The sequence below is a fragment of the Sebastes fasciatus genome, chromosome 3, assembly GCF_043250625.1.
Source record: "Sebastes fasciatus isolate fSebFas1 chromosome 3, fSebFas1.pri, whole genome shotgun sequence".
In the NCBI taxonomy this organism is placed as follows: domain Eukaryota; kingdom Metazoa; phylum Chordata; class Actinopteri; order Perciformes; family Sebastidae; genus Sebastes; species Sebastes fasciatus.
The window spans coordinates 35,252,729-35,273,336 of record NC_133797.1 but is presented as its reverse complement, the minus strand read 5'-3'; the positions used below and the strand labels follow the sequence as shown (position 1 = coordinate 35,273,336).

Sequence of the window (20,608 nt, the reverse complement as noted above, 5' to 3'; positions counted from 1 at the left end):
GTGCAGCCGTTGGTGTACAGGGAGAAGAGCAGTGGGGAGAGAACGCAGCCTTGGGGGGCACCGGTGCTGATGGTCCGGGTGTCGAACACTTGCTTCCCCAGCCTTACGTGCTGACTCCTGTCAGTTAGAAAGTCTGTGATCCACCTGCAGGTGGAGTCACACATGCTCAGCAGGGAAAGCTTGTCCTGTAGCAGAGCTGGGCTGATGGTGTTGAATGAGGAGCTGAAGTCCACAAACAGGATCCTGGCATAGGAGCAAGGGGAGTCCAGGTGCTGGAGAATGTAGTGGAGGGCTGTATTAACTGCGTCGTCTACAGGCCTGTTGGCTCTGTAGGCGAACTGCAGTGGGTCCAGTAGGGGGTTGGTGATTGTCTTTAGGTGGTGGAGCACAAGGCGTTCAAAAGTCTTCATAATCACAGAGGTCAGAGCGACGGGTCTGTAATCCTGAAGACCTGTGATCCTTGGCTTCTTGGGGACCGGGATAATGGTGGAGGATTTGAAGCAGGCAGGCACCCTGCAGGTTTCCAGTGATGAGTTGAAAATCCCTGTAAACACTGGAGACAACTGGTCTGCACAGTGTTTCAGGGTTGCAGGTGAGACAGCGTCTGGGCCGGCTGCCTTGCCGGGGTTTCGTCTTTTGAAAAGCCTGTTGACCTCCCCCTCCTGGATGGAAAGAGGTGTCATCAAATCTACAGTAGAAGTCATTCAGCTCATTTGCAAATCGGAGGTCATTTGTGGAGTGTGACAGTTTGGGCTTGTAGTTTGTGATCTGCCTCAGCCCTTTCCAGACAGAGGCAGAGTCGTTGGCTGAGAATTGCTTTTCTAATTTCTCAGAATGCTGCCGTTTGGCTTCCCTCACCGCCTTGCCAAACGCGTATTTAGCCCCTTTAAAATCCTCTCTGTCACCATTCCTAAATGCCTCTTTGAGCAAGGCCGGCCCTGCATATTTCTGTCTTTGTGCGTTGGCAGAGTTTTAGTCAGCTTTTTCCGGTGCGGAGTTTGTACTGAACCAGTTTCCTGTGTGGTGTATGTGACTGATGAGATATTTCACATAGTTAATTTGGTGATGTGCAATTGTGTATTTTGTCTGTCTTCATATCCTTACACTCATGCCTGCTTAATTTCATATTTAAAATATATCATTTTAAACTATTTCAATAAAAAAATACATGAAAATCAAGCTGAAACAGTCCCAGTAAAACATCCTAACCTGCCCTATAGATGCAGGCACCTTCTCCCATCACACATATAATTATTACTGATTATACTGTTATTTTGATTCACCATTATTTTGGCACACAAACATAAAAATATGGACAACAGTAACAAAGAGGATTGTTTACATTTCTATTGACCCTTTCATACTTTTCCATTAGGTGCATGAAGATAACTCTTAAGGCAATTTGAACTACAAACGTAAAATTAATATTAAGAAAGGGCATTTATCAAATATTTTTACCTGTTAATTGTGTAATAATGGGTTTATTAGCTCACTCTCAGCGAAGACACAAACCAGAAGAGGGAGCACACAGTTCACTGATCAGACTCCTCTGAACTCACCAAACATTAAGGCAACCAGGAGGATGCAGCAAATAGAGATGGCAGATTATGTTAATGAGCGACCAAGACGTGAGCAGAAACGCAGACGGGATACAACTCAAACAGGTAATAACACACATCATTTTACTGTATATGTGCAGTTAAACAACACAGGTTGAATTGTACGTTTTTTTTTAGCTGCACAACCCTACAAATGTCATTTATAGCTTACTCTATCTGCAAAACATTCACTGACAATGCGTGTTAACAACAATACCCGCCCATTGCAATACTATGGTTATGTTTAGGAACTCAGGATTAAGGTTAGGTAAAGATTGTGGTCTTGGTTAAATGTTGAAAAAGTCAATGCTGACTTCACTTGTATGTTTACTGTTCAATATTTAACCAAGACCACAATCTTTGTTTAACCATAACCAAACTAATTATTAATTAGGAAGTAATAACTGACAGAGCCGATGGCCAAAGCTTAAAAAATAAGACCACTTTGTCTCTGTGTATTGATTTTGCAGAGAGAAGACTCTGTCACCTGCTTTTTCTCGGCTTTGGCGTGCTGTTTATCATACAAGCCATTCTCAATATTTCTCTACGTCTTACATGTGAGTATGGTTTCTTGTTATTGTGCAACTTAAAATGTGCTAAGACAGTGTTGCATTCACAGCACCACAATATTGCAAATACACACGCTGAGTGGTGTAATTTTACATGTTGCTGTCAAAAAAAAAACTGAAACAAAATGTTTTTAATGTAAATTTAATAAAAAAATATATTTTAAATGTAACTTATTTTTTATATATCAGTGTACTCAAGCAAGGAATCAACCCAGTCAAACAGCAACGCAACTGATTTCAGCGACCAAAACCAGGTGAAAGAAAATGATTGTGAGAGAAAGAAGCCTGGCGAGTACAACAGATCTCAAGAAAGAATCAACGCCTTGACCAGAGACAAAAACCTGCTTGAAAACAGAAACACCAATCTCACCAACATGATAAAGAACTTGGAGGAGGAGAGAGACAGGCTGAGGCTGAGGGGTGAGAACAAATCAGTCTTCTGACCTCAACTTTAGTTCCTCTTCATGTCATGTCTTCCTCAGACGTCTGTCTGTCTGTCCTTCTGTTAGCAGGATTACTCCAAAAGTTTGCGATGAATTTGAATGAAATATTTTGGAGGGGTGGGGTGTGGCACAATGAACAATCCATTAGCTTTTTGTGGCGATCCGGATCATAATCCGGATTCAGGAATTTTTTAAGGATTCCAATCAGCCTGAGCATTAAGACTACTGGGTATAACACATGCGCAGTGTAACTGATGACCCGTGACCCCGCCTCCTTCCTCATGAGAGCAGAGAGATAAGTGTGTGGATGTGTGGCGAGACTTTGAGGTGCGGGAGCTGCTGGCCGCCCGCGGTAAGAAAGAAAAAAGTGGTAGATGACGGGATGAGAGACAACGTAGTGTAACATTACACAGACATAACAAGGCTGCTGAATGAGAGAGGCATCTGCCGATACCTTACACGGAAACACACCGTGTTAATAATAAGCTGACCACCTCACGGTACCACCAGCTGTGAGCTGTGATCTGTTTTTAAAGTCAGGCACCTTGGCGGAGGTCTGCGCTCTCCGAGTGCCATTCTAGTTACGTCTATGATCTGAGACAGTCAAAAAATATTAGTAAACATTAACAACTCTCTCCTAAATCCAAAAACTAGAGATCTAAAACTGAAACTTGTGATGTCATAGGGTATAAAGTGTGGCGCTGCTACATTGACAATGAATTGGGAGAGATGTTCTAGATGATTTTTGATGAATGATGATGATGAATGTTCTGAGTATATGAGGACATTTACTGTTTCACAACTGAAAACTCTACAATAGTGAAAGCTCATTTGGGTATAAAAACTACATTGATAAAAGTGCATCTTTCTGCTCGTTCAGACATTTCTGGTGCGAAGACGCCAGATCTTGAGGCCGTTATCAAAAACCTGGCTGAAGAGGGAGAAGATTTGAAGAGGAAGCTGAGCACCGTTGGTGAGTATGAGGACGAAACTGACTGCACCTCTGTGACACGGAAACTAAAAGATACGGCAACATCATAAAAAGGTTTTTCTATCTCCTTTTACATGTTTTCTTTCAGTTTCTTTTACTGACAGTTTTGTTATCCTCAACAGCTACTAACTGCGAACCACGATGGGTGTCTTTCAACCACAGTTTCTATTACTTTTCATCCAATTTCAAGTCCTGGCAAGAGAGTAGAGAAGACTGTCAGCAAAGAGGTGCAGACCTGATGATCATCAACAGCAAAGAGGAGCAGGTGCGTAAGAAAGTGAAATCTGTCTGTGAGAGACACGAGAGAAAAAGTGTGAAATCAAATCAATGAAGTTTTGTTTATTATTATTTCTTTCTCTTATTGTAAACAAGGAATTTGGAAGTCAATTAGAGCGGGACACATGGATCGGACTGACTGACAGTGAGACAGAGGGGATATGGAAATGGGTGGATGGGACTGCACTGGGCGCAAGGTTCTTAAATTGTTGTTTTTTGTTTAAATTAGTTATTAATAATGTAGTATTGCTATATTAGAGCAATATGACTGAATAAAACTATAGTCTCTTTCATTAACCCTCCAGCCAGCAGTGGCAGCACTCTTTGATTTTTATATGTTATGTATTGTAGAGGTGGAAATTATGAATCACTTGGCTTTTTTGAAATGTTTCATTCAGGGTAATTCAAAGATTTATCCAGTTAGTTAACTGTTTTTTAAGCTAAGCAATCACATCGCTCTTCAAATGCTCTTCAATTTAGTAATGTATTAGTATTGATGACTTAATATTTCATTGCGTGCTGCAGCATTTGACCTTTCTAGTTCTGCTGGTGTAAACCCTGAATTACCAGAAATGTAAAACAATTTTTGCAATTTTGTTATTATTACACTGATAAGACAGTGTAATAATAATGAGGTTTAATTTGGCTATATGCTGCTTTGGTTGTGTTTTCTGTTATAAACAAATTATTTGTTGTTTGGTTTCAGCTACTGGTACCCTGGGGAGCCCAACGACCACGAAAATGAAGACTGTGGAGAAATAAAGGTCTATGGAAAAGAAATCAGCTGGAATGATAAATCATGTAAGAAGCTAAACTACTGGATCTGTGAAAAGGTGGGGCCTCCATAACTCTGCATCCAAACCCACCAGACTGTAAATCAATATGCTGCAGGGTTAGTGGCTCATCATCATGTATGCATGTACATAAACACATACAGGCCTTTCTAGTTTTTCTGTTTTCTTTTACATTCTAGCATTCATTCTATCTAAACACCTACATTCAGTGTGTTTAATCGTGTAATTAATCATCCTTAGATCCTTTAATGGCTTTTGTGTTTTTGAGTAACATGCAGTGTAACTGATATACTGCATCATGCGTGTGTCAAGAGGATTTTCATGCATAGACTGTAGCTTTTGTAAATCTTTGATTGCTGTACTGATTGTTCTGTGTTCAATACCACATGTTGAATAAATCATATTCATTTCATGAGAATGAAAACTATAAGCTTGATTACTATAAGTGAATTATTTAAACATTGTGTGTATAGGAATGATTGGTACCACTTCATTTTACAGGTCCGTAAAGTTCATGGTAATTAGGTGATAATTAGCAAGTAATCTATTTGAAGTTTCTTTGGAATTGCTGCCAAATTACCCCAATATTTACCTCAACATTTATTGAAAATTACTTTATTCTAATCATTATTTAATAATTATATTCCGCTCTTCCCCAATAGCTGGTAATTTATTATTTATTAATATTTATTTAATACATTTTCAGGAAAAGAATACAAAGTTAATGATATAATTTATTTCAATGTCTGCTGATAAACATATAATAATTAGCAAATAACTTATTTGTAATTTCTGCATCCTTCTGGTTGCCTTAATATTTGGTGAGTTCAGAGGAGTCTGATCAGTGAACTGTCAGTTCCCTCTTTTGGTTTGTGTCTCGCCAAGAGTGAGCTAATATACCCATTATTACACAAATAGGTTTCGGAGAAGTCAAATTGAGGAAGAGACAATTATGTGGAAATACAATTTCTCACACTAAAATCTGTTTCACTTGAACAACTGAAAGCTATTCATCATTTTATAATTCATTAGAAATGTAAACAATCCTCTTTGTTACTGTTGTCCATATTTTTATGTTTGTGTGCCAAAATAATGGTGAATCAAAATAACAGTATAGTCAGTAATAATCATATGCGTGATGGGAGAAGGTGCCTGCATCTATAGGGCAGGTTAAGATGTTTTACTGTGACTGTTTCAGTTTGATTTTCATGCATTTTTTTATTAAAATAGTTTAACATGACATGTTTTAAATATGAATTTAAGCATGCATGAGTGTAAGGATATGAAGACAGAGAAAATTCACAATTGCAGTTTTGGTTTTCCACCTCCAATGAAGAGCAGCCACTTCTCAAGCCTAAGGGCCCTATTTTAACCATTATATGCTATTTCAGCATATAATTATTAAATAAAGTTTATTATAAAGTAATTTGCAATTCATGTTGAGGTAAATATTGGGGTAATTTGGCAGTAATTCCAAAGAAATTTCAAACAGGTCACTTGCTAATTCTCACCTAATTACCATGAAATTTACGGACCTGTAAGATGAAGTGTTACCCAATGATTCTGTCTTAAGCTTTTTTATCCTTATCAGTGGTTGAATACTGTAACCGTGATCACTATAAGCGGTTTCCATTGTAACTGTATTTATCATAATATAAATAAACAATTGGTCCCTGATATTATCGGCTTAAATGTGTTTAGTCACTTTCACTACAACGACAGTTACAGGAGTCTTTTGTCCTGGGCTTTCCTCTCCAGTTGTTTCCATGTCAGCCCGCTCTGTTTGATGTCCGTGTAGAGGTCCCTGCGCCAGGTGTTCTTGGGCCGGCCTCTCCTTCTTTTGCCTTGTGGGTTCCATCTAAGGGCCTGCCTGGTGATGCTGGTACCGGGTTTCCGGTTATTGTGGTCTTGGGAGCTTGACCAGATAGCCCTCTTGCCAGTCGTGGTGGTGTAGGTCTGTTCAGGAGTTCTTCAAAGTGTTCTGCCCATCTCTCCTGTTGTTGTTCTAGTTCTGTGATCGTCTTCCCTTCCTTGTCTTTCACTGGTCGCTCTGTCTGTCTGGTCTTGCTGGACAGCTTCTTGGTGGTGTCGTACAGCTCTTTCATGTTTCCTTTTGCTGCCGCCTCTTCTGCTTCTTTAGCCAGGCTGTCGATGTAATTTCTCTTGTCCTTCTTCGCACTTTTCTTTACCTTTCTGTTGACCTCTGTGTTTTCTTGTTGAGCTTTTGCCCTGGTTGTTCTTGTACGACAGTTGTTGATCTCTGCCTTCTTCTGTCTTCTCTCTTCTATCTTGTGTAGAGTTTCTGCTGATATCCACTCTTTCTGCTGGCACTTCTTTAGTCCGATTACTTCCTGACATGTTGTTGTGACGGCCTCTCTTATCTTTTCCCATTGGTCTTGCATGTCTTCTTCCATGCTCAGATCTTGCAATACCTGGAATCTGTTCTTCAGAGTCAGCTTGTACTCCTCCCTTTTCTGTGTCTCTTCCAAAAGGCGGACATTGAACTTCTGTCTCTTTGTTGTTGGTTCCATCCAGTGCTTCTTCAGTTTCAGTTTCAGAGTGGCAACTAGCAGGTGGTGATCTGATGCTATGCTAAGTGATCTCCTGAACTTCCGGTTATACAGAGGTGGTCGATCTGGTTCTCTGTCACGCCATCCGGTGATATCCAGGTCGCTTTATGAATCCTCTTGTGTGGAAAGACACTTCCACCTATGACTAGGTTGTTCAGAGCACAGGTGTCTGCAAATCTCTCTCCATTCTTACTCATCTCTCCAAAACCCTGCTTGCCCATTACTTCTTCGTAGCCTGTGTTGTCTCTTCCGATCTTTGCATTGAAATCCCCGATTAGAATACTTATGTCTTTTCCCTTTATCTGTTCCAGTATGCTCTGCAGTCTGTTATAAAAGTCATCCTTATTTTCATCGTTGCTGTCGTTTGTTGCTGCGTAACACTGTATCACATTCATCTTGATCTTCTGCTTCTTAGTTCTGAAAGAAGCTGTTATGATTCTTGGACCATGTGCTTCCCATCCAATCAGTGCTCTCTGTGCTGTTCTTGATAGAAGAAGACCAGACTCCCTCTGTGTGCGGGGCTTTGTCTTCTTCATGGCCCGAGTAGAGTAGCAGCTCTCCTGTCATCAGTCTTTGTTGTCCAGATTGAATCCATCTTGTCTCACTGATTCCCAACAGGTCTAGATTGTATCTATTCATTTCTGCTGCTACTTGCATGGTCTTTTCGGTCTCATACATGGTCCTAACGTTCCACGTTCCAATCCGGATGTCCCTGGTTGACAGAAGGGGTTTCGGCTCTGTGACTTCCTTGACTTTGTGGCTTTCATCACACAGTGTCATATTTCCTCTTGATGAGGAACCCTCCTCTACCAGGATTTGATTCTGTCTTTCTGTTGTCAACGTTTCTGTAGCATATAGGTTTTTTACAAGTTGGGGTTGCTAGCCCCAAGCCTATGCTTCCACCATTTCTGGCTTCTGGTGTGTTTTGGATTTGGTTTGTTAGTCCTCTCCCCTAATTTATTGTCTTCCAGGTAGTGGATTACAGTCTCATACCACGTGAGGCCAGACAGGCTTTGGGTCGTGTACAAGCTGTCTCGGCACGTCAAGCCCAACCAACTCCTGCTACTGTGTAGTGAAAGCTGCAACTAAGGCGAGCATTTCATACCAGCAGCACGAGACAGCTTTTTGATGTGCAGAGTTGGTACTGAACCAGTTTCCCGTGTAGTGTATGTGACTGATGAGATATTTCACATAGTTCATTTGGTGATGTGCAATTTTATATTTTCTCTGTCTTCATATCCTTACACTCATGCCTGCTTAATTTCATGTTTAAAATATGTCATTTTAAACTATTTTAATACAAAAATACATGAAAGTCAAACTAAACATCCTAACATGCCCGATAGATGCAGGCACCTTCTCCCATCACACATATGATTATTACTGACTACACCTCTGTGACACGGAAACTAAAAGATACGGCAACACAATAAAAAGGTTTTTCTATCTCCTTTTACATGTTTTATTTCAATTTCTTTTACTGAGAATTTTTTTTTTCAGTTTTGTTATCCTCAACAGCTAATAACTCCCAACTAGTATGGGTGTCTTTCAACCACAGTTTCTATTACTTTTCTTCCCATCATACATATGATTATTACTGACTATACTGTTATTTTGATTCACCATTATTTTGACACACAAACATAAAAATATGGACAACAATAATAAAGAGGATTGTTTACATTTCTATTGACCATTTCAGTACTTTCAGTACCCTTCCATACTTCTCCCATAGGTGCATGAAGATTACTCTTCAGGCAACTTTGAGAAATTATGTATATTAGATTATAAGGTAAAATGAAGAAAGGGCATTTATCAAATATTTTGAATTATATAATTATAAATAGCTTTCAGTCGTTCAAGTGAAACTGATTTTAATGTGAGAAATTGTGTAATGTATTTCCACAGAATTGTTTCTTCCTCAATTTGACTTCTTCAAAACCTATTTGTGTAATAATGGATTTATTAGCTCACTCTTGGCAAAGACACAAACAAAAAGAGGGAGCACACAGTTCACTGGTCAGACTCCTCTGAACTCACCAAGAATTAAGGCAACCAGGAGGATGCAGCAAATAGAGATGGCAGATTATGTTAATGAGCGACCAAGACGTGAGCAGAAACGCAGAGGGGATACAACTCAAACAGGTAATAACACACTTCATTTTACTGTATGTGTACTGTTAAACAACACAGGTTGAATTGTATGTTTTTTTTAGCTGCACAACCCTACAAATGTAATTTATAGCTTACTCTATCTGCAAAACGTTCACTGACAACGCGTGTTAACAATAATACCCGCCCATTGCAATACAATGGTTATGTTTAGGAACACATGATTAAGGTTAGGTAAAGATTGTGGTCTTGGTTAAATATTGAAAAAGTCAATGTTGACTTCACTTGTATGTTTACTTTTCAATATCTAACCAAAACCACAATCTTTGTTTAACCTTAACCAAACTGTTTTTATCTCTAAGTCCTGCGATGTTCATCAAAGTAAGGAAGCAGTGATTCCAGCTCATGGGACCTTTAAATGCTACCGTAACATGACAACATGCTATTGTTGCTAATATGCTAAATTTTAGTTGAAAAACTCACAGGAAGCATCAGCTCTTTATTCAACAAGCGTGTTTCAACACTGAACCTATACACACATTGGTGGATGTTATGTGGTTTATTCAGTGGGCAACTCCAGAGTCTGAGAAGTGAAGCCAATGCTGAAGTGCCTTAAACCTGCATTCTTTCTAACAGCCAGCAGGGGGCGACTCCTCTGGTTGCAAAAAGAAGTCTGATTGTATAGAAGTCTGTGAGAAAATGAGCCTACTTCTCACTTGACTTATTACCTCAGTAAACCTTGTAAACATGAGTTTATAGTCTCAATCACTAGTGTCAAGTCTTCAATACAGCCTGAGACGGCTGCTATCATGGCTATATAGACTTTTTCTTATTGTTTGTATGTGTGTTGATTTTGCAGAGAGAAGACTCTGTCACCTGCTTTTTCTTGGCTTTGGCGTGCTGTTTATCATACAAGCCATTCTCAATATTTCTCTACGCCTTACATGTGAGTATGGTTTCTTGGTATTGTGAAACTTAAAATGTACTGTCTGTCTGTCTGTCTGTCCTTCTGTTAGCAGGATTACTCCAAAAGTTTGCAATGGATTTGAATGAAATGTTTTGGAGGAGTGGGGTGTGGCACAATGAACAATCCATTAGCTTTTTGTGGCGATTCAGGAATTTTTTAAGGATTCCAATCAGCCTGAGCATTAAGACTACTGGGTATAACACATGCGCAGTGTAACTGATGACCCGTGACCCCGCCTCCTTCCTTATGACAGCAGAGAGATAAGTGTGTGGATGTGTGGCGAGACTCTGAGGTGCGGGAGCTGCTGGCCGTCCGCGGTGAGAAAGAAAAAAGTGGTAGATGACGGGATGAGAGACAACGAAGTGTAACATTATACAGACATAACAAGGCTGCTGAATGAGAGAGGCATCTGCCGATACGTTACACGGAAACACACCGTGTTAATAATAAGCCGACCACCTCACGGTACCGCCAGCTGTGAGCTGTGATCTGTTTTTAAAGTCAGGCACCTTGGCGGAGGTCTGCGCTCTCCGAGTGCCATTCTAGTTACGTCTATGATCTGAGACAGTCAAAAAATATTAGTAAACATGAACAACTCTCTCCTAAATCCAAAAACTAGAGATCTAAAACTGAAACTTGTGATGTCATAGGGTATAAAGTGTGGAGCTGCTCCATAGACAATGAATTGGGAGAAATGTTCTGGATGATTTTTGATGAATGATGATGATGAATGTTCTGAGTATATTAAGACATTTACTGTTTCACAACTGAAAACACTACAATAGAAGAAGCTCATTCGGGTATAAAAAACTACACTAATAAAAGTGAATCTTTCTGCTCTTTCAGACAGTTCTGGTGCAAAGATGCCAGATCTTGAGGCCATTATCAAAAGCCTGACTGAAGAGAGAGAAGATTTGAAGCGGAAGCTGAGCTCCTGTGGTGAGTATGACGACGAAACCGACTGCACCTCTGTGACACGGAAACTAAAAGATACGGCAACATCATAAAAAGGTTTCTCTATCTCCTTTTACATGTTTTATTTAAATTTCTTTTACTGAGAATTTTTTTCTTCGGTTTTGTTATCCTCAACAGCTACTAACTCCCAACTAGGATGGATGTACTTCAACCACAGTTTCTATTACTTTTCTTACAATTTCAAGTCCTGGCAAGAGAGTAGAGAAGACTGCCAGCAAAGAGGTGCAGACCTGATAATCATCAACAGCAAAGAGGAGCAGGTGTGTAAGAAAGTGAAATCTATCTGTGAGAGACACGAGAGAAAAAGTGTGAAATCAAATCAATCAAGTTTTGTTTATTATTGTTTCTTTCTCTTATTGTAAACAAGGACTTTGGAAGTCAATTCAAGCGGAACACATGGATCGGACTGACTGACAGAGAGACAGAGGGGACATGGAAATGGGTGGATGGGACTGCACTGGGCACAAGGTTCATTAATTATGTTTTTTGTTTAAATTAGTTATTAATAATGTAGTATTGCTATATTAGAGCAATATGACTGAATACAACTTTAGTCTCCTTCATTAACCCTCCACCCAGCAGTGGCAGCACTCTTTGATTTTTATATGTTATGTATTGTCGAGGTAGAAATTATGAATCACTTGGCTTTTTTGAAATGTTTCATTCAGGGTAATTCAAAGATGTATCCAGTTAGTTAATTGTTTTTTAAGCTAAGCAATCACACCGCTGTTCAAATGCTCTTCAGTTTAGTAATGTATTAGTATTTATGACTTAACATTTCCTTGTGTGCTGCAGCATTTGGCCTTTCTACGTCTGCTAGGGTAAACCTATGGTCACCAGAAATGTAAAACTATTTTTGCAATATTGTTATTATTACACTGATAAGACAGTTTAATAATATTGAGGTTTAATTTGGCTACATGCTGCTTTGGTTGTGTTTTCTGTTAAAAACAAATTATTTGTTGTTTGGTTTCAGCTACTGGTACCCTGGGGAGCCCAACAACCACAACGGCACAGAAGACTGTGGAGAAATATGGAACTCTGAAAAAAACAACAACTGGAACGATGTACAATGTAAAAAGCAAAACTACTGGATCTGTGAAAAGGTGGGGCCTCCATAACTCTGCATCCAAACCCACCAGACTGTAAATCAATATGCTGCAGGGTTAGTGGCTCATCATCATGTATGCATGTAAACAAACATATACAGGCCTTTCTAGTTTTTCTGTTTCCTTTTACATTCTAGCATTCATTCTGTCTAAACACCTACATTCAGTGTGTTTAATTGTGTAATCATCCTTAGATCCTTTAATGGCTTTTGTGTTTTTGAGTAACATGCAGTGTAACTGATATACTGCATCATGCGTGTGTCAAGAGGATTTTCATGCATAGACTGTAGCTTTTGTAAATCTTTGATTGCTGTACTGATTGTTCTGTGTTCAATACCACATGTTGAATAAATCATATTCATTTCATGAGAATGAAAACTATAAGCTTGATTACTATAAGTGAATTATTTAAACATTGTGTGTATAGGAATGATTGGTACCACTTCATTTTACAGGTCCGTAAAGTTCATGGTAATTAGGTGATAATTAGCAAGTAATCTATTTGAAGTTTCTTTGGAATTGCTGCCAAATTACCCCAATATTTACCTCAACATTTATTGAAAATTACTTTATTCTAATCATTATTTAATAATTATATTCCGCTCTTCCCCAATAGCTGGTAATTTATTATTTATTAATATTTATTTAATACATTTTCAGGAAAAGAATACAAAGTTAATGATATAATTTATTTCAATGTCTGCTGATAAACATATAATAATTAGCAAATAACTTATTTGTAATTTCTGCATCCTTCTGGTTGCCTTAATATTTGGTGAGTTCAGAGGAGTCTGATCAGTGAACTGTCAGTTCCCTCTTTTGGTTTGTGTCTCGCCAAGAGTGAGCTAATATACCCATTATTACACAAATAGGTTTCGGAGAAGTCAAATTGAGGAAGAGACAATTATGTGGAAATACAATTTCTCACACTAAAATCTGTTTCACTTGAACAACTGAAAGCTATTCATCATTTTATAATTCATTAGAAATGTAAACAATCCTCTTTGTTACTGTTGTCCATATTTTTATGTTTGTGTGCCAAAATAATGGTGAATCAAAATAACAGTATAGTCAGTAATAATCATATGCGTGATGGGAGAAGGTGCCTGCATCTATAGGGCAGGTTAAGATGTTTTACTGTGACTGTTTCAGTTTGATTTTCATGCATTTTTTTATTAAAATAGTTTAACATGACATGTTTTAAATATGAATTTAAGCATGCATGAGTGTAAGGATATGAAGACAGAGAAAATTCACAATTGCAGTTTTGGTTTTCCACCTCCAATGAAGAGCAGCCACTTCTCAAGCCTAAGGGCCCTATTTTAACCATTATATGCTATTTCAGCATATAATTATTAAATAAAGTTTATTATAAAGTAATTTGCAATTCATGTTGAGGTAAATATTGGGGTAATTTGGCAGTAATTCCAAAGAAATTTCAAACAGGTCACTTGCTAATTCTCACCTAATTACCATGAAATTTACGGACCTGTAAGATGAAGTGTTACCCAATGATTCTGTCTTAAGCTTTTTTATCCTTATCAGTGGTTGAATACTGTAACCGTGATCACTATAAGCGGTTTCCATTGTAACTGTATTTATCATAATATAAATAAACAATTGGTCCCTGATATTATCGGCTTAAATGTGTTTAGTCACTTTCACTACAACGACAGTTACAGGAGTCTTTTGTCCTGGGCTTTCCTCTCCAGTTGTTTCCATGTCAGCCCGCTCTGTTTGATGTCCGTGTAGAGGTCCCTGCGCCAGGTGTTCTTGGGCCGGCCTCTCCTTCTTTTGCCTTGTGGGTTCCATCTAAGGGCCTGCCTGGTGATGCTGGTACCGGGTTTCCGGTTATTGTGGTCTTGGGAGCTTGACCAGATAGCCCTCTTGCCAGTCGTGGTGGTGTAGGTCTGTTCAGGAGTTCTTCAAAGTGTTCTGCCCATCTCTCCTGTTGTTGTTCTAGTTCTGTGATCGTCTTCCCTTCCTTGTCTTTCACTGGTCGCTCTGTCTGTCTGGTCTTGCTGGACAGCTTCTTGGTGGTGTCGTACAGCTCTTTCATGTTTCCTTTTGCTGCCGCCTCTTCTGCTTCTTTAGCCAGGCTGTCGATGTAATTTCTCTTGTCCTTCTTCGCACTTTTCTTTACCTTTCTGTTGACCTCTGTGTTTTCTTGTTGAGCTTTTGCCCTGGTTGTTCTTGTACGACAGTTGTTGATCTCTGCCTTCTTCTGTCTTCTCTCTTCTATCTTGTGTAGAGTTTCTGCTGATATCCACTCTTTCTGCTGGCACTTCTTTAGTCCGATTACTTCCTGACATGTTGTTGTGACGGCCTCTCTTATCTTTTCCCATTGGTCTTGCATGTCTTCTTCCATGCTCAGATCTTGCAATACCTGGAATCTGTTCTTCAGAGTCAGCTTGTACTCCTCCCTTTTCTGTGTCTCTTCCAAAAGGCGGACATTGAACTTCTGTCTCTTTGTTGTTGGTTCCATCCAGTGCTTCTTCAGTTTCAGTTTCAGAGTGGCAACTAGCAGGTGGTGATCTGATGCTATGCTAAGTGATCTCCTGAACTTCCGGTTATACAGAGGTGGTCGATCTGGTTCTCTGTCACGCCATCCGGTGATATCCAGGTCGCTTTATGAATCCTCTTGTGTGGAAAGACACTTCCACCTATGACTAGGTTGTTCAGAGCACAGGTGTCTGCAAATCTCTCTCCATTCTTACTCATCTCTCCAAAACCCTGCTTGCCCATTACTTCTTCGTAGCCTGTGTTGTCTCTTCCGATCTTTGCATTGAAATCCCCGATTAGAATACTTATGTCTTTTCCCTTTATCTGTTCCAGTATGCTCTGCAGTCTGTTATAAAAGTCATCCTTATTTTCATCGTTGCTGTCGTTTGTTGCTGCGTAACACTGTATCACATTCATCTTGATCTTCTGCTTCTTAGTTCTGAAAGAAGCTGTTATGATTCTTGGACCATGTGCTTCCCATCCAATCAGTGCTCTCTGTGCTGTTCTTGATAGAAGAAGACCAGACTCCCTCTGTGTGCGGGGCTTTGTCTTCTTCATGGCCCGAGTAGAGTAGCAGCTCTCCTGTCATCAGTCTTTGTTGTCCAGATTGAATCCATCTTGTCTCACTGATTCCCAACAGGTCTAGATTGTATCTATTCATTTCTGCTGCTACTTGCATGGTCTTTTCGGTCTCATACATGGTCCTAACGTTCCACGTTCCAATCCGGATGTCCCTGGTTGACAGAAGGGGTTTCGGCTCTGTGACTTCCTTGACTTTGTGGCTTTCATCACACAGTGTCATATTTCCTCTTGATGAGGAACCCTCCTCTACCAGGATTTGATTCTGTCTTTCTGTTGTCAACGTTTCTGTAGCATATAGGTTTTTTACAAGTTGGGGTTGCTAGCCCCAAGCCTATGCTTCCACCATTTCTGGCTTCTGGTGTGTTTTGGATTTGGTTTGTTAGTCCTCTCCCCTAATTTATTGTCTTCCAGGTAGTGGATTACAGTCTCATACCACGTGAGGCCAGACAGGCTTTGGGTCGTGTACAAGCTGTCTCGGCACGTCAAGCCCAACCAACTCCTGCTACTGTGTAGTGAAAGCTGCAACTAAGGCGAGCATTTCATACCAGCAGCACGAGACAGCTTTTTGATGTGCAGAGTTGGTACTGAACCAGTTTCCCGTGTAGTGTATGTGACTGATGAGATATTTCACATAGTTCATTTGGTGATGTGCAATTTTATATTTTCTCTGTCTTCATATCCTTACACTCATGCCTGCTTAATTTCATGTTTAAAATATGTCATTTTAAACTATTTTAATACAAAAATACATGAAAGTCAAACTAAACATCCTAACATGCCCGATAGATGCAGGCACCTTCTCCCATCACACATATGATTATTACTGACTACACCTCTGTGACACGGAAACTAAAAGATACGGCAACACAATAAAAAGGTTTTTCTATCTCCTTTTACATGTTTTATTTCAATTTCTTTTACTGAGAATTTTTTTTTTCAGTTTTGTTATCCTCAACAGCTAATAACTCCCAACTAGTATGGGTGTCTTTCAACCACAGTTTCTATTACTTTTCTTCCCATCATACATATGATTATTACTGACTATACTGTTATTTTGATTCACCATTATTTTGACACACAAACATAAAAATATGGACAACAATAATAAAGAGGATTGTTTACATTTCTATTGACCATTTCAGTACTTTCAGTACCCTTCCATACTTCTCCCATAGGTGCATGAAGATTACTCTTCAGGCAACTTTGAGAAATTATGTATATTAGATTATAAGGTAAAATGAAGAAAGGGCATTTATCAAATATTTTGAATTATATAATTATAAATAGCTTTCAGTCGTTCAAGTGAAACTGATTTTAATGTGAGAAATTGTGTAATGTATTTCCACAGAATTGTTTCTTCCTCAATTTGACTTCTTCAAAACCTATTTGTGTAATAATGGATTTATTAGCTCACTCTTGGCAAAGACACAAACAAAAAGAGGGAGCACACAGTTCACTGGTCAGACTCCTCTGAACTCACCAAGAATTAAGGCAACCAGGAGGATGCAGCAAATAGAGATGGCAGATTATGTTAATGAGCGACCAAGACGTGAGCAGAAACGCAGAGGGGATACAACTCAAACAGGTAATAACACACTTCATTTTACTGTATGTGTACTGTTAAACAACACAGGTTGAATTGTATGTTTTTTTTAGCTGCACAACCCTACAAATGTAATTTATAGCTTACTCTATCTGCAAAACGTTCACTGACAACGCGTGTTAACAATAATACCCGCCCATTGCAATACAATGGTTATGTTTAGGAACACATGATTAAGGTTAGGTAAAGATTGTGGTCTTGGTTAAATATTGAAAAAGTCAATGTTGACTTCACTTGTATGTTTACTTTTCAATATCTAACCAAAACCACAATCTTTGTTTAACCTTAACCAAACTGTTTTTATCTCTAAGTCCTGCGATGTACATCAAAATAAGGAAGCAGTGATTCCAGCTCATGGGACCTTTAAATGCTACCGTAACATGACAACATGCTATTGTTGCTAATATGCTAAATTTTAGTTGAAAAACTCACAGGAAGCATCAGCTCTTTATTCAACAAGCGTGTTTCAACACTGAACCTATACACACATTGGTGGATGTTATGTGGTTTATTCAGTGGGCAACTCCAGAGTCTGAGAAGTGAAGCCAATGCTGAAGTGCCTTAAACCTGCATTCTTTCTAACAGCCAGCAGGGGGCGACTCCTCTGGTTGCAAAAAGAAGTCTGATTGTATAGAAGTCTGTGAGAAAATGAGCCTACTTCTCACTTGACTTATTACCTCAGTAAACCTTGTAAACATGAGTTTATAGTCTCAATCACTAGTGTCAAGTCTTCAATACAGCCTGAGACGGCTGCTATCATGGCTATATAGACTTTTTCTTATTGTTTGTATGTGTGTTGATTTTGCAGAGAGAAGACTCTGTCACCTGCTTTTTCTTGGCTTTGGCGTGCTGTTTATCATACAAGCCATTCTCAATATTTCTCTACGCCTTACATGTGAGTATGGTTTCTTGGTATTGTGAAACTTAAAATGTACTGTCTGTCTGTCTGTCTGTCCTTCTGTTAGCAGGATTACTCCAAAAGTTTGCAATGGATTTGAATGAAATGTTTTGGAGGAGTGGGGTGTGGCACAATGAACAATCCATTAGCTTTTTGTGGCGATTCAGGAATTTTTTAAGGATTCCAATCAGCCTGAGCATTAAGACTACTGGGTATAACACATGCGCAGTGTAACTGATGACCCGTGACCCCGCCTCCTTCCTTATGACAGCAGAGAGATAAGTGTGTGGATGTGTGGCGAGACTCTGAGGTGCGGGAGCTGCTGGCCGTCCGCGGTGAGAAAGAAAAAAGTGGTAGATGACGGGATGAGAGACAACGAAGTGTAACATTATACAGACATAACAAGGCTGCTGAATGAGAGAGGCATCTGCCGATACGTTACACGGAAACACACCGTGTTAATAATAAGCCGACCACCTCACGGTACCGCCAGCTGTGAGCTGTGATCTGTTTTTAAAGTCAGGCACCTTGGCGGAGGTCTGCGCTCTCCGAGTGCCATTCTAGTTACGTCTATGATCTGAGACAGTCAAAAAATATTAGTAAACATGAACAACTCTCTCCTAAATCCAAAAACTAGAGATCTAAAACTGAAACTTGTGATGTCATAGGGTATAAAGTGTGGAGCTGCTCCATAGACAATGAATTGGGAGAAATGTTCTGGATGATTTTTGATGAATGATGATGATGAATGTTCTGAGTATATTAAGACATTTACTGTTTCACAACTGAAAACACTACAATAGAAGAAGCTCATTCGGGTATAAAAAACTACACTAATAAAAGTGAATCTTTCTGCTCTTTCAGACAGTTCTGGTGCAAAGACGCCAGATCTTGAGGCCATTATCAAAAGCCTGACTGAAGAGAGAGAAGATTTGAAGCGGAAGCTGAGCTCCTGTGGTGAGTATGACGACGAAACCGACTGCACCTCTGTGACACGGAAACTAAAAGATACGGCAACATCATAAAAAGGTTTCTCTATCTCCTTTTACATGTTTTATTTAAATTTCTTTTACTGAGAATTTTTTTCTTCGGTTTTGTTATCCTCAACAGCTACTAACTCCCAACTAGGATGGATGTACTTCAACCACAGTTTCTATTACTTTTCTTACAATTTCAAGTCCTGGCAAGAGAGTAGAGAAGACTGCCAGCAAAGAGGTGCAGACCTGATAATCATCAACAGCAAAGAGGAGCAGGTGTGTAAGAAAGTGAAATCTATCTGTGAGAGACACGAGAGAAAAAGTGTGAAATCAAATCAATCAAGTTTTGTTTATTATTGTTTCTTTCTCTTATTGTAAACAAGGACTTTGGAAGTCAATTCAAGCGGGACACATGGATCGGACTGACTGACAGTGAGACACAGGGGACATGGAAATGGGTGGATGGGACTGCACTGGGCACAAGGTTCATTAATTATGTTTTTTGTTTAAATTAGTTATTAATAATGTAGTATTGCTATATTAGAGCAATATGACTGAATACAACTTTAGTCTCCTTCATTAACCCTCCACCCAGCAGTGGCAGCACTCTTTGATTTTTATATGTTATGTATTGTCGAGGTAGAAATTATGAATCACTTGGCTTTTTTGAAATGTTTCATTCAGGGTAATTCAAAGATGTATCCAGTTAGTTAATTGTTTTTTAAGCTAAGCAATCACACCGCTGTTCAAATGCTCTTCAGTTTAGTAATGTATTAGTATTTATGACTTAACATTTCCTTGTGTGCTGCAGCATTTGGCCTTTCTACGTCTGCTAGGGTAAACCTATGGTCACCAGAAATGTAAAACTATTTTTGCAATATTGTTATTATTACACTGATAAGACAGTTTAATAATATTGAGGTTTAATTTGGCTACATGCTGCTTTGGTTGTGTTTTCTGTTAAAAACAAATTATTTGTTGTTTGGTTTCAGCTACTGGTACCCTGGGGAGCCCAACAACCACAACGGCACAGAAGACTGTGGAGAAATATGGAACTCTGAAAAAAACAACAACTGGAACGATGTACAATGTAAAAAGCAAAACTACTGGATCTGTGAAAAGGTGGGGCCTCCATAACTCTGCATCCAAACCCACCAGACTGTAAATCAATATGCTGCAGGGTTAGTGGCTCATCATCATGTATGCATGTAAACAAACATATACAGGCCTTTCTAGTTTTTCTGTTTCCTTTTACATTCTAGCATTCATTCTGTCTAAACACCTACATTCAGTGTGTTTAATCATGTAATTATTCATCCTTAGATCCTTTAATGGCTTTTGTGTTTTTGAGTAACATGCAGTGTAACAGATATACTGCATCATGTATGTGTCAAGAGGTTTCTCATGCATAGACTGTAGCTTTTGTTAATCTGACTGTTTTGTGTTCAACACCACATGTTGAATAAATCATATCCATTTTATAAGAATGAAAACTATAAGCTTGATTACTTTAAGTGAATTATTTAAACAGTGTTTGTATAGGAATGATTGGTAACACTTCATTTACAGGTCCGTAAATTTCATGGTAATTAGGTGATAATTAGCAAGTAATCGATTTGAAATGTCTTTAAAAAAACTCCCT

General features: G+C 39.1%; 2 protein-coding genes across 3 annotated transcripts; both read left to right on the top strand.

Moving 5' to 3' along the window:
* The first annotated feature begins 1,394 nt into the window (after window positions 1-1,394).
* Window positions 1,395-13,970, top strand: LOC141764906 (uncharacterized). 2 transcript variants are annotated; one of them, XM_074630590.1, is made up of 7 exons: window positions 1,395-1,664; window positions 2,069-2,155; window positions 2,357-2,587; window positions 3,491-3,583; window positions 3,724-3,866; window positions 3,974-4,074; window positions 4,584-6,283. In XM_074630590.1, exons 1-7 carry the CDS (start codon window positions 1,583-1,585, stop codon window positions 4,723-4,725), a joined length of 879 nt encoding a protein of 292 aa, XP_074486691.1. In that variant the 5' UTR covers window positions 1,395-1,582; the 3' UTR covers window positions 4,726-6,283. The 2 variants fall into 2 exon arrangements, with proteins under 2 accessions (XP_074486691.1, XP_074486690.1); XM_074630589.1 differs by lacking the exons at window positions 3,974-4,074; window positions 4,584-6,283 and adding exons at window positions 11,663-11,763; window positions 12,272-13,970 and having other exon boundaries at window positions 1,501-1,664.
* Window positions 13,971-16,915: 2,945 nt separating this feature from the next.
* LOC141764913 (CD209 antigen-like protein C) lies at window positions 16,916-20,346 on the top strand. The gene is made up of 6 exons (XM_074630602.1): window positions 16,916-17,073; window positions 17,900-17,986; window positions 18,854-18,946; window positions 19,100-19,242; window positions 19,350-19,450; window positions 19,959-20,346. Exons 1-6 carry the CDS (start codon window positions 16,992-16,994, stop codon window positions 20,101-20,103), a joined length of 651 nt encoding a protein of 216 aa, XP_074486703.1. The 5' UTR covers window positions 16,916-16,991; the 3' UTR covers window positions 20,104-20,346.
* Window positions 20,347-20,608: the final 262 nt, after the last annotated feature.